The sequence below is a fragment of the Camponotus floridanus genome, unplaced genomic scaffold, assembly GCF_003227725.1.
Source record: "Camponotus floridanus strain SB8 unplaced genomic scaffold, Cflo_v7.5 scaffold164, whole genome shotgun sequence".
Classification (NCBI taxonomy): Eukaryota; Metazoa; Arthropoda; class Insecta; order Hymenoptera; family Formicidae; genus Camponotus; species Camponotus floridanus.
In genome coordinates, this window is record NW_020229286.1 from 140,244 (window position 1) to 154,872 (window position 14,629).

Here is a 14,629-nt window from a genome sequence, read left to right on the forward strand (position 1 = left end):
ATCATATGTCTTTGTATATATTAATATTTTTAATAATTTTTAATCTCAAAATTAATTTTAATATATATTTTTTTACGTCTAATTTAAAAAATTGAATTTCTTTTTTGTTATTACCTTTATAGATTAACTTATTGTCGCATAAATACTGTCTATTTATATATGCAATTAATGCAACTGTTGATATATCGGTGATGATTGTCCATCGGTCACACCTTGCGCTGCCAATTCCGCAAGTGTCCTTTCGAGGTAACTCTGATCGGGATAACCGTGACCGGATGTGGATGGGCCTAACTCGGTCTTATGATGGATTTCGTTCCACGTAACGACATCTTCACGACCAGTGGTGATCGATCGACCGATTGTGAAGATTAGCCTGCGTTCAAATGCGATTTGCAATAGTCTCAATACTCGACGGCCAAGATTGTTATCTGGCAAATAGCACACTCGAGGAAAACCCACGGCGTAATATGCCTGACCAGGGTTCGGGTGCTCGTTACCCTGAATTCCGGATGGAATGCTGAAAAGATTAAGATTAAAATTGATAAAAATTAATATTCAGTTTAAGTCTTAATTTAACTGATTAATTTTTTTTATTCCCCGCATATTGACTCAAATATAAATTATTTTAATTAGACTATATTTATATAATAATTGAGAATATTTATAATCTATTAGAAACTTAATTTATAAATTTTCACGATTAATTCTTTCTCTGATACTTACTCATAAGTAATTTGTATGGTATTGGTGTTTGGAAAACCTGGTAGTGCTCGCGGTATTCGCGTCCAGTTCATCGTCCCCGGTGGCTGATTGCCTCTCTTTTCGCCGTAAATCATACGGCAAACCGGACACTGTATGTACATGGGCGGCTGTTGGCAACCAAGCATCGCATTTAGACATGCCAAGTGTAATCTATGCCTACATCGCGTTAGTTCAACTGTCAACGGTTCCGGAGTGCCAAGACACACAGGACAGGAATCGGATCCATCGCTTTCAACCACTTTCACGTAACGAGATATCACGTCCGTTGTGATGTCCATCCCTGCGAAATTAGTATATTAATTTATTAGGTTTGATTCCAGGATTTTTGAAAATATATAAATTTAAATTCACAGAAAAATGTATAAACAAACTACCATTTATTAAACGTATAAATTTATACATAACTATTTATATAACTATTAAATTATTGTTGGGGTTAATATAGATATGTACAGAAATTTTTAAACATGTACCAAGAATAGAATCCTTGAAAGCGTCATCGCTTCCCACGCTGCTATCTAGCAAATCTATTGGATTCTCATGACTTAAATACGTAGAGACGGTATCTACGCTAGGCCTGCGACCACTCTTGGTGCTACTGGAATCGACATCCAACACCGCGTCCCACGTCTTTCGCTTCTGACCGGACTCTATGTTTGTTGCCGCGGGATTGTTCTCGATGCCATGTTTGCTGCTAAATATATTGAAATTGCTGAGAATAACGCGCGCGATATTCGTCGGCCCGTTAGTGTCCCCGCTTTTGTTCTGAAAATAATTTTAAAGCTGAATTTCATTGTAACATTATTTCAGCATAGATATAATATTGCAATAAGACGGAGCTCACTTTCTTGTTGCTCTTCTTTGTACTTCCGTTAGGCGACTTCTTATGCGTAACCTTGACAGTGGAACTCTTGACTGTAACTGACGCTGATCTCTTCCCAGAAGTGACTTGCAGTTCCTCGAGTGCAACTTTGACCAGTGGATAAGGTGCTTGCTGTATGCGTCTTATTGGCCTTACATAGCCTGTGCAGCATCTCACTTGTGTCAAATTGCAAAAGTTGATGATGTAGGGAAAACCCAAGTAAGTCTTTGAAATATCAATAGTCTTGTCACCCTGGAAAAGAATTTCAGTTAAGAATATAATATTTTAAGAATATAATATTTTATAATATTATTTATTTTATGATGCTTTTTTGCTTACTCTCGCCCATGCTTCTTCTACAAGGCATTGAACTTCCATATCGTAAGTATGCCAATCATCCGAATCACCTGCCCATTCCCACTTGGCGCCTTTGCCAGCCAATGAACCCGGTAAATAAAACTTTCTCCTTACATTGTACGTCTCGTCGCCGTCGTCGCTGCATTGTGTCTTGGTTCTCAAATTTATGTAATACCTAATTTTCATGCAAATCATATGCATTATTTTAAAGATCAAAAGTTGAATATTATGGAATGGTTTAACTATTATTTTATTATACTAGATTTTGATAATTAATATTATTAAAAATTGCTACTAATTACATTAATATGCAATAATAAATTATTGCAATAATAAATTATTATTGCATCAATAAAATTATATTAATCAAAAAAACATTATACATCCTTTATTATACTTAATATCCTTTATTATACTTAATATCCTTATTATGCTTAATATCTTTATTGTTTCTTCTTTTAAGATAAGGATATAAATTTAAATTTCTGTAACTTTATTTAATTCAGCAACAGTATGATTTCTCTCTCTCTGTCTCTCTTTCTCTTCTATTAAATATAACTGTAAATAAATAACAGGTATTTATATGTATGCCTACATAAAAAAAAAACTTTGTCCCAATAAAATAATTTTGGAGCAAGTCAAGCTGAATAATCGATGAGCAATCAATCAATAAATGATCAAGATCAATTCGACATTGAATAAGATCACACACACACATTCGTCGCTTTCTCTTTCTCTCTCCCCAAGACCCAAACATACACCTGTTTCACCTGGAAAAATGCAAAAATATGCGTGCGAGGCATCGCAATTAGAGTGCAAGACGATCATTTATCGCTCATCCCGACCTGTCGAGGGTCGGATCCGCGTCGTTGAGGAACACCCGGGTAAGCTTCTTGTAATGGGCTCGTTCGAGATGCTGCGACACAGCTGGGCTATACGGCCTCCATCGTCCGTGACGGTTCTCCCACTCCCACACGACCACCGCGTGTCCGTGCTCCTGCCCCTGAGCGCTCATCCTCTCCTCCCCCCCCCGCCGCCGCACCGCCACCACGTTCCCACCCTGTGGAATTTCACACGCACGCGCGACATACACTCGCAGCGCAGCGGGAGCGTGGGAACATTTTCGACTCTTCCCACAGTCGACGTTCCCGCGTCGTCGTCGACGTCGGCGACGACGACGACGGCGGATCCGCCTCTCCTCCGCTCCCGGGCTTAATTTTCTCGCGAAATTTCGCGCGACCTCGCGTAAGCTCGAAATGCGCTGCCCTCGAAAAATCAGCGACCGCCTCTTGTCACGACGTTGTACACACGCGCGTCAACGCGCACACTGATACTGGACATTGGAGCAACTGATGGTGCTCGCGGGACGCGACGGGGATAAGGGATACGATACGCAATACGCGGCAGATGCGCGATAACCAATGATGGTGGGCCGGGTGACTTTTTCGCGCATGCGCCGCGAACGCGGCGTTAACGAAGTATCTAGTAGAAGCAAAAGGTGTGTCACTGGTCGCCCTTAAATAAATTTCTGAAAGAAAATTTTTGAAAAATTTTTACGAACGACCAACAGCACACTTTCATTTCACTAATCACTTTTCTCGCTGTACTTTAAAACACTATATATTCACTCGGGACTCAGGACTTCTTCCTGGCATCACCGACCTCAGCTTGCCCGCCAAAACTTTAGCGCCCATAATCCGCTATCTGATACACCGTTGCTTTCCTGTGATTACTACTGCGCATGCGCGAAAAAGTCACTCGGCCTCCCATCATTGGCGATAACTCGAATCGCGAGCATTGACGTAGGGATCGTGAGAGGCGCGACGACTGGGAATTTCGAGCGATCGAACGAGGAGTAAAAATATGTAGATTGGGTACGACTAGATTTTTCAGTCCCTCCCATGAACGTGAGATACAAATAAAAAAAATGACACAATTAAAATAATATAATAATTTATATAATTTTAAATGTAATTGATATAAGTAATTGAATAATAATAATTAATATAATAATTGTTATGATAATAATTGAATAATAATAATAATAATTAATATATGTAATAATTGATATAATTAATATAAATATTAATACAATTAATATAATATAAATAAATTAATAATTATAATAATTTGTAAATATAAAATTTTACGTTTATTTGTTGCAAATAAGTTTTATAAATTTATTATTTTACAAGAAAAAACCAGCCTTTTTTATAAAGCGCTAAAACAGTATGGTAAACAGTGGTACTTTGTGTGGTTTTTTTAATAAAAAAATAAATTTTATAGAATGATACACATAAAAAATATGTACATATTTTTCATAAACTTTAATCTTTTATAAAAAAAAACTTTATATAAAAATGATGTAAAAATTCTATGCTTTAGAAAACACCTAAGTTTCTTTGTTGTAAAATAATAAATTTATAAAATCTATTTGCAACAAATATATATATATATATATATATATATATATATATATATATAAGGATTTTATATTTACAAATTATTATTTATACTTTAATTATTACACATATTTTATGCAAATGAATTGTATAAATATAATTTTATCAAGATTTTCTCTCTTTTTAGATTATAATTATACCCATGTTGCAGGAAAAAAATTTTTATCAAAAACTGTTGTACAATTATTTAATTCTCTAATTTCTAATTTACCTAAATCGACGTGGAACTTTTAAATCTTTTAATTTGTTATTAGTGAGAGTAATTTTTTACTAAAAGAGGAAGAATTTATATAAATATTTACCAGCTGACTAGATACCTCAAAGAAGAAAATATATCAGATGTTTTCCGCGAAAAGGGCGCCACATATCTCTAGAGTCGGCACTGTCAAGTGACATGAACCTTGGTTGAGGAGCAGAGAGAGGGAGGGGGGACTCGGTAGATATCCGTCAGCTGACGAGGATGCCTCGAAGATGTCTCGTAGTTAGCAGTGAACGAAGACGACGACGACGACGACGAGGAGAAACGTAGGTGTCCGGAGGGTTGTTCGGGCCCTACGGGGGTGAGAGGCGATCAAAGATTCAAGGATGTTCTGCGCGGAGGGCAGCTCGTCGTCGAAGGGCAGCTTCCTGCAGCAAAAGAAGGCCGCGCGCGAGGATCGAGCTCACGAGAAGCGCAGGGAGGCCGCGGCTACCCTTATCCAGGCCCATATTCGGGGTTGGTTGGCACGCGTCCGGTTCACCAAACGGATATTGTAAGTGCGAAGCGACGATGAAGGCGGGATTTATCTGTACAAAGTGGTTTCGCGAGAGTAACAAGTATGTGTGTGATTGAATGAATGTGTGTGTAAGCCAGTGTTTACATACAAAGAAGAGCTTGTGTATCTCTGGGTGTAAATAAAGATCGTTGACAGTCAGTCTGATTAACAGAATTTCAAACAAAGGATTAAGATAAGGATTAAATCGAATTACTGTGCTACATAGAGGGTATTTCAGAAGGAATTATATATTGGATTCTCCTTGCAAATGTTATTGTAGAAAAGATGTTTTCTTAATATAATTTACAGCTGTTTATATATTTATAGAAAATTCATTTTAGGATTTTTTGATAAATGTATATAAAATATAAATTTAAAAAATAAATTTATACATTACATATTTATTGCAAAAATTGTATTATATAGATTATCATATGATCTTGATTAATATTGTGTGGATAATTTTTATATAATTATTTCTATATAATTTCTATATAAAAATTGTGTAATTATCTTTGTGCAACGTAAACAGATGTTGATAGATACTATTGATAAAATTATCAGATTAATAAAATTCCAAACAAAGGCTTTGTTTTACTTTGAGATTTTATATTATTTTATTCAAAAATATTTTAATAATATTTTATTTATATTGAAGTGCATTATTTTCTTCTTTAATTTACTGTTTCAATAAATCAATTTGAATTAAATTTATACCTGTTGCAAGAATTTAATTATTCAGATTAGTATGAAAAATGAATCATTATCATAAAATATTCCTTGTAAACTTTACAGAATTATGACATTGCTCTTTTAATTTCTAGAGAAGAATTTGATAACAATTTTCTCGATGATGCTGGTACTGACAGTACAACAGTGGAGTTAATACCTGCTCTTGAGGTATACAGAATTATTTCTAGATTTTTGTTAATTTATAAGAAAGAAAGGGATCAAGAGAGAATAGAAAGAGTATGTAGGTGAGTATATATAGTGCATGTTTTCAAAAAAATTTAGAGTATGATTTAATCAAAACAATCTTTTAGATACCTCGTGTTGACGCTCGATTCCGAATCTCCAAAGATATCCTACGTCGGAGTAGCGTTCAACAAAGATCACTACATATCATGGATATCGCAAATGAAGACAGTTCTATACCACTGCCTATCTGGCTTGGACAGTTTGAAGCCAGAAAGAGTATCAGACCACAAATCTATATTGTTGCGATTGCATACCTTGGTAAGCTTTACATCACCAGGAACATGGGCCATACAAAAAGTAAAGGGCATGGAACAGTTGAAAACTGGCATGAGTCAGCTATGTGCAAACATAATGGGACATTTAGTTAATAATGGATTTTATGGCACTATGCAGGTAACAATGATAACGGAAGGATGAGAGAGCATTTTGAGTGTTCCTTTAACAATTCCAAATGACTTTATTTTTATATTTCAGGCTCTGTTAATGAAGGGACTGGGTAGAGCAAAAATCGCTTTGAAACCAGTTACATTTTCAGCAGCAGTCACTTTAACACTGAGACCATTGATCTCTTCACAGATGTCTGACAAATTGGTGTCTCTGTTTCTAATTAACATCTTTAGTGTGCCAGCTCTGGTGTATCACTTGAATATTTTATCACCAGAGGTAAAAGAGAAAAAAAAACTATTTTTCAGCTTTATATTACATTATATTTTTCCTTCAATTTAATTTTGTTAAATTTTTGATATATTTACAGTGCATTTCATCATTCATAACATATAATCTATTTGCAAGAAGTTTAGAGTTGCTAAATTCCGAACAGAATTTAAGGATCGTCTTTAACGCTTTAGAAGGCAGTTATGCACTTTGTTTACTTGCTAATTTGATACAACTGGCGAACATTGAAAGAGAAGAAGTATTGAGAGAACTCTGTTTTCCTTCTTTCACGGTAATTTATTTTAACATTATGCGGTATTGATATTCCGATTTATGATATACTTTACGAATCTTTTACACAGTTTGTTGTGACAAGGATGCTAGAAGCATGTCAACAATACGTAGTCGCGAAACGAAGTAATTTGACTCATTGGCATCCCGTGTTAGGCTGGTTTGCACAGACGATTGATACCTCGTTGCAGGACGCAACCCCTTCAGTAAAATTACAACTAGCCTGCCTCTGGAGTGGCAGGATCGTTACACATTTAATTGGTGAGAGTTATTAATTTTAGAGCTCTGATATTTTCATTGCAAAAAATTATTTAAATTTACAGTATCTGAATCATGAATTATATTATTTTATATACAACATATAATATAATTATCTATTTAATCTGCATCACAATTATTATATTGCACAAATATTATTATATTATTTAGTATGTGTATGAGTTTTTATTTACATTTGTTCTCTACCTACTTTTTGCTCTCTCTTCAGAGCAGCCACTGACTGAATTTGTCGAGAAAGAAGTACCACCTCCGGTAGAGCAGCAAAGTACCTCTTCCCTGGGCGCCAATATTTTTCGGCGTGCATTCCTGGAAGCTCGCACCAACAGAAACAACAGCACTAAGAATTATAGAAAACTGGGCAGTCCGGATGCCACTAAGATAGCCTTGATTTGTTCATTATACCAAACTGCATTGCACACGCTCACGCAGATGAAGATTGAAATATTGACTGGTATGTATCATGAATCATTGCGTACAATCGTACGTGCGAATGACGTTTTGATTAATAGTATGTACGCACACGAAAACAGGACTCTGTTACCAAGGTAAAATTCTTTACCACATGTGGTTATTTCTGACCACACTGGGACCTCACTGTGGGCTAAAGGCATTTCTAGATCTCTTGGCTGCCAATACTAAATGCACGGCACCTGAATTCCAGATGTTGATATTGTACGCCGACTGTATGACGCATTATGTTACGTAAGTGATTGCGAGAATTTTTTCCAAGAATTTAATTAGATGCTGCTCTGATTAGATTTAGAATTTTTCAATGTTTCTAACTTCAGAATTCTCGATGACATGGAGATGTACGAGCAGCAAGATCCCTTCAAGCTCACGGATTTCATTACCATGTCGTATTTCTTAAATCAATTCTTGTACAAAGCAGTTCTTACTAATTTATTCGGTAAGATTTCTATCATTTCTAGTGAATCAGCAAGTCAATATTTTCTTGTGTCTTTCAATCTCAAAAGTTGTAAAGATAAAAAAAAGCTATAAAATGTTTAATTACTTGATTTCTCCTTTTTTATTCAAATTTATTTATTAATTGATTTTGTAAATATTTATAATTTTATATAAATTTAATTCAATAATTTTATTCAGTAAAAAAAGTTTTTAATATAGAATGATATATGTTTGATTTAATTTGACTCAATATTCGAAAACAAACTCTTCCATATTAATTATTAAAAGAAAAATGGAAAGACTTTTGCGATTAAAATGCGAAAATTATATATCATATTAGCAAACTCTAAAATTTTAAATGTTTTTAGATGTGAAATCGGTGTCTAGCAATCCCCTGTTCATCTCGCTTTACATCCTCCTAATGGCGATCTATCGACGCGATTGTCGTAGAACGTTCTGTCCGGAAGGTCACTGGTTGGCAAAGTTAAGTATCTTGACTTACTTTAAATATAAGTAACTTTTGTGTCACATAATTTTAAAACAATGATGGGAAGAAATATTATAATTGCGTATTTCTTTTCTAAAAATAGGAAGTACGAGTGTCCGGGTTTTTGGCTGATTTGGAGAAAGGTCGACGCGGCGCGGCACTTTTACTCTCAAAGATGCCCCATGTCATTCCCCATTCCGAGCGAGTTGTATTATTTCGCAAGCACATAGCCGATGAGAAAGCAGTGATGGGTTTGACCGAGAGTGCTTGTAATAGTCCACCGACTACGGTTATTGTTGTACACAGGTCTTTTTTGATGTCTTTATGGTATAAAAATATTTTTAAAGATTAGGAGATTTTTAGTCTGATCGAATTTTTGTCAGAAATCATATGCTTACAAAAAAAATCATTTCTTCAATGTAGAAACGATTCTTCGCACACACAATATCATTCTCTTAAATTACACTCAATTACTTATTTGATATATTATTTTTTTTATTTTACAGAACACGTATAGTAGAGGACGGATACAGACAATTGGCCATGTTGCCATCACAAGCGTTGAAAGGCGTAATTAGAGTACGTTTCGTAAACGAGCAAGGTCTGGCCGAGGCTGGAATCGATCAGGATGGAGTCTTCAAGGAGTTCCTGGAAGAGACAATAAAGCGAGTGTTTGATCCGTCCTTGAATTTGTTCAGAGCTACCAGCGAAAACCGGCTCTATCCGTCTCCCACATCTTTCATGCAGGACAATCACTTGCAACTCTTTGAGTTTGTCGGACGGATGCTTGGCAAAGCAGTTTACGAGGTAAATTGTTTTCCTATAATATCTATAATCGACTAGATTGATCATTAATATATTTTTTCAGGTTTTTTTTATTGCAATTAATAAAATATTAAATAATTAATTAATGTATCGAGAGAATATTTTTCGTATAAAGATCAATGTAGTTTTATATTTTATCTTAATTATATATCTTTAGAAATATTATCTATTATTGGCCCATAATATTATCTATTATTAATATTATCTATTATTGTCATAATTTCATAACTTGGATTATATAATGTATCAGAGAAAGAAAGAAAAGAGAAACAAAATTTCAAATAATTTTTCTCGATCGTCGTTTTTCAGGGCATCGTCGTGGATGTGCCTTTCGCGTCATTCTTTGTCTCGCAATTTTCCGGACAAACGGGCGGCGCCCTGTACAGCTGGCTTGACGAGCTCGCCTCGCTGGATCGCGATCTTTACCGCAGTCTGACCTTGGTGAAACATTACAAGGGCGATATCCGGCAGCTGGAGTTGACGTTCTCGCTGGATGAGGACGTGCTCGGCAAACTGGTCACGCACGAGTTGATCCCTGGCGGACGCACTACCGCTGTAACCAATCAGAATAAGATTCAGTACATTCATCACATGGCGCACTATAGAATGTATCATCAGATCAAGGAGCAAACGACCGCCTTCATCAAAGGATTCCGCTCGATCATTAATCCCGAGTGGCTGTCATTGTTTTCGACGCCCGAGGTAAGGATCTGAAAGTACATTTTCATTTATTTGCAACACAATATATGATTATGTTGACGAAATTAAGCAGAGAAACAATTCAACTCTATGCACAGTCATTATAATTTAAATGTAAATTGGATTTGTTTATAGTTGAATGTATAACTTTAATGATTAAATAATAAATAATAAAAAGATTTATATTATTTAAATGACTATTTGAAAGTTAGAATTTAAGCTCTAGATTATTTAAAAGAAATAAAATATGGAAAGAAAATGAAAGAAAATGAAACAAATTAATTTTGTTGTATATATATTATATCATTAAATATGTAATTATATACTTAATTATGTATAATTAATGGTTTTACAGTTACAGAGATTGATTTCGGGCGATAATGTCCCCTTGGATTTGCGAGATTTACGAAGGCATACGCAATACTATGGCGGATTTCACGACAGTCATCGAGTAGTGTGTTGGCTATGGGACATCTTGGAAAAGGATTTTACAGAAGAAGAAAGAGGCTTGTTTCTAAAGGTTTCTTCGAACACAGTACCAAATAAATTCAACTAACAGTTTTCTAATTAATAATTCTAATGATTTTTTGTGAGATGATGTATCTTTTCTAATATCTTGATTAGATATAGTAAGCGCTAATAATATTTTTCTAACAATAATAATTATATTTATGATAGTTCGTGACGAGTTGCTCAAAGTCACCTTTGCTGGGTTTCGCTCATTTAGAGCCACCTTTCTCCATAAGATGCGTAGAAGTCTGCGACGATGAGGACACTGGCGACACAATTGGTACATTATATTATAAATAATTTCGAAAAAAAAAACCATAACTTTTTTCATAAACAATTATAATATCGAGAAATTGGAGAGATTTTAAATTTCGCTTTTTAAATTCTTTTGATTTTATATTTCACAATTGAGAACATTCGATTGTGCATCATTTATTTAGATTTTATTGTTAGGGAAATAAAAGAGAGAAAGAAAGAGTTGCAAACTCTTTGACATATATGATTTCAATACATGATTGACATCTATAATATGTGATTTCAAACTCTTTAAAAGTTTTATATATTTCCAGATTTCATAGAAATCTTTTTGTAATTATCAGCTCTGAAATGAGTGATCAATTTTTTAAATAAAAGTTTTTCGAAATTTTAATTTTATAGAAAAATTATCAGTCTCCAGTTTCTGGATTATATTTCAAATGTCTCTTTTTAAAAACTTTAATTTTTTTTTAATTCTCACAAACTAGGCAGCGTGATCAGAGGTTTCTTCACAATTCGCAAAAAGGACCCGCAGAATCGACTGCCGACCTCGTCCACATGTTTCAACCTGCTCAAACTGCCAAATTATCAAAAGAAAAGCACTCTACGAGAGAAGCTGCGCTATGCCGTTACCAGCAATACTGGTTTCGAACTTTCCTAAGTCCTACCGGTTGTAACAACTTTATCCTTGAGATGTGGAAAAGTGAACGAATTTATCGAAATATCATGCGTATTTTTTAAACGAGTTGAATTTTGATTGATGATCGGACATGCGTGAATCATTCCGCAAGGTTCGAAAAGTTGATTGATACGATACCTCAAAAAAACCGATTTTGTATAAAGTGATGTCGAGTGGTGCCTAAACTGCTCCCTTATCCCTATTTGATGCATAATTTACAGACTGATTAAATGCGTCGTCGATTTAAATACTGATTTTCAGACGATGTTAAGTTTAAGAAAGGTCACTCAAAAGCATCGTGATCCAAAGACGATATTGTTGTTCGGAAGTCGATATGGCTGGGATATCGTAAACATGAGAAAATGTACAATATAAGAATACATAATAATGAGAGATAATTGTTAGGCGCATACGTATATATTTAAATGAATCCTTGATGAGAGCTAAGTATTTTAGGGTGAAATCTACATTCACAATGTTCGTTCTCGCGGTACATATATGTAGGCATAAATTACCAATGCGAAATACGTTGTACCTCATGAGCTTAATTATCGCTGAGATAATCGTACGCTTGTTAATGGATAGAATCGTTGATCATCATTACATTAAGATCAGGAGTGATGAACATTTAAATTTATTTTTATAAATTTGCACACGTTAAAAGAATAACATTTATCATGAATTATTCCATTGATTAAGAGGCATCTAACTGAGCAAAATTGAATCAGTAAGTCGAGAAAGAACTTATCTATATCAATTGTGACCTCAAAAATGTGATATTTTATAAAATTATAAAATACATTTTATTTATATTTAATCATTTATTGTCACTTTTTCTAGTAAACTAAATTCTAATAAACTCTAATAAATTTTAGAATTTATAAAGAAACATTTAAAATAAAAACAAGTTTATCCAAATTATATGAGTTCTCAGTCGCAAGCATGAGCATGTTTTTGAGTGTTTAAATAATATATAAAAAAGACGTATACATATAAACACACAGGGTATCTCATTCTTCATATACAGGGTGTTCGGAAATTCAACCGACAAATTTTTACACTCTGTATTACTTTTTTAACGACACTTTTTTTATCTAGGATTTATTCAGAGAAGTAGACTTTCAATAAAAGTTTCTTTAGTGAAAATAATATAAAATAAATACATTAGGCATTTCTGGTTTATATTGTATGGACGATTCTTTTTGTCAATATCTACAAAAATTTCAAAAAACTTGTCTTCTGCTTATTGATCCAATTGAACATATTTTGATGTACATTTTTGAAAGATTCGTCACTCCTGCATCAATAAAGGAACTTCCCCTAAGGGATGTTCTGTCGACGAATCAACATGTGTACGAAACGAGTGTCCGTGAGTAATCAAAAAGAACGACTTGCAAGTTTCTAAAAGTTTCTTCCATTAAGGAGAAAGAAAAAAAGCCGAGCAGAGGAGACCATCATCTATTTTAAAAGCTATTTTCTCAAGATTTTTGTACGGACTATTTGGCGCGGCGTGCCATCGAATTACAATTTAGCACGATTTAAAAGTGTAATTCCCACGGGCGCTCACGAATAAAAAAATCCTAGAGTTTTTATTCCGATCGAAGGAGATTATGACAGAAATCTCATCATACTTTGTGCGGAATAGAAATTGATAAGAAAAAAAGAATCCTTCGAACATCCGTGTTGAAAAATCACAGAGGATAAAAGAAAAGTATGTCTTTTTTTAAATTTTGAGATAATACATTTCTTCTCTTTTAAATTTTATTGTATTGATAGATAAATGAAAAGAAATTTTAATAAAAAAATTAAACGTTAGAATTTAATTTAGAACAGCTAGATAAACTTTAGAATTGTAAATTTAAAGAATAAAATTTATACATTTACGATTTTAAAATTTTCTCTTATTAAATTTTTATATGTTTACCGTGATAATTGTTATCTATGAGGAAACAATGAGCTCAATTATTTAAACGATTTTATCTTGTTCAATTAAAATTTAAAATAAGTACTTTGTACTTTCGAGTTTCGAGAATTTCGATCGCGACATAAATTTTCGATTATATTAAAATCCAGAATTTGCCGTAATCATCATAAATACGTGCGAAATATTCGCAATTTTTTAAAATAAAGAAAAGGGCACAAGAGGACTACGGTATCCCGAGTAAATAAAGCATGAAAAACAAAGTCTATGTAACATTGTTATTTTATCGTATATTTCGGAAGAGAGGGATGAGCGTTCTTCTAATAGATTAATAGATGATAATGCGAGAAATAATGACGAAGGAATTCGATGACAGACCAAAGATAAAGGCGAATGATTCGAGATGTGATCTTTACATATTTTCCTACGTGATTCGGCGCGTGTTATAAGCCCGCGAATCTGCGCTCACACAATCGAGAACACATTAAAAATACACGTTATTGAAACAAATGTTGAATAATTATTCTTCGAGAATTAAATTGTGTGAAATATATAATTTTAATGGTAATGTGTAAAGATTATTTCATTGTAGTAAACATTTATAATATTACTGATTTTGATCGAACGTGCAATACATAATGTAATTTTAATCTTGTATTTATGTAATATTTATTGCTTCCGAAAGCATGTATAATTTAATTAAGCTTTATTATGTATTTGTGTAATATTTATATATCATATCGATATACGCGTTCGTTGGTATGATGCTAATGATTATTATATAATATTCAGTCCTAAAGATTTTGTATGGGCACAGAATTGGCGGTTGCGTGTATTTATTAAACCAGAGAAAATATTCTGGTTTATGGATATACTCATAGGAATAATAAGTTTAAGGAACGGCTACTAATGTATAAGTAAAAGCGTAAGATTGATGTATCGAGCGA

At 33.8% G+C, this 14,629-nt stretch overlaps 2 protein-coding genes across 2 annotated transcripts; one reads left to right on the top strand and one right to left on the bottom strand.

Annotated features, from left to right (window-relative positions):
* Positions 1 to 61: 61 nt before the first annotated feature.
* On the bottom strand, positions 62 to 3,393 carry LOC105248522 (protein deltex). The gene is made up of 6 exons (XM_011253353.3): positions 2,827 to 3,393; positions 1,964 to 2,156; positions 1,607 to 1,876; positions 1,236 to 1,527; positions 724 to 1,042; positions 62 to 517 (listed from the first exon to the last, which is right to left on the bottom strand). Exons 1-6 carry the CDS (start codon positions 2,994 to 2,996, stop codon positions 166 to 168), a joined length of 1,596 nt encoding a protein of 531 aa, XP_011251655.1. The 5' UTR covers positions 2,997 to 3,393; the 3' UTR covers positions 62 to 165.
* A 1,367-nt stretch (positions 3,394 to 4,760) lies between these two features.
* On the top strand, positions 4,761 to 12,529 carry LOC105248520 (ubiquitin-protein ligase E3B). The gene is made up of 16 exons (XM_011253352.3): positions 4,761 to 5,195; positions 6,023 to 6,175; positions 6,242 to 6,569; positions 6,651 to 6,839; positions 6,931 to 7,122; positions 7,193 to 7,382; positions 7,609 to 7,851; positions 7,931 to 8,102; positions 8,189 to 8,307; positions 8,675 to 8,790; positions 8,897 to 9,099; positions 9,300 to 9,600; positions 9,928 to 10,320; positions 10,673 to 10,837; positions 10,996 to 11,107; positions 11,571 to 12,529. The coding sequence occupies exons 1-16, from the start codon at positions 5,029 to 5,031 to the stop codon at positions 11,741 to 11,743; spliced, it is 3,216 nt and encodes a 1,071-aa protein (XP_011251654.1). The 5' UTR covers positions 4,761 to 5,028; the 3' UTR covers positions 11,744 to 12,529.
* Positions 12,530 to 14,629: the final 2,100 nt, after the last annotated feature.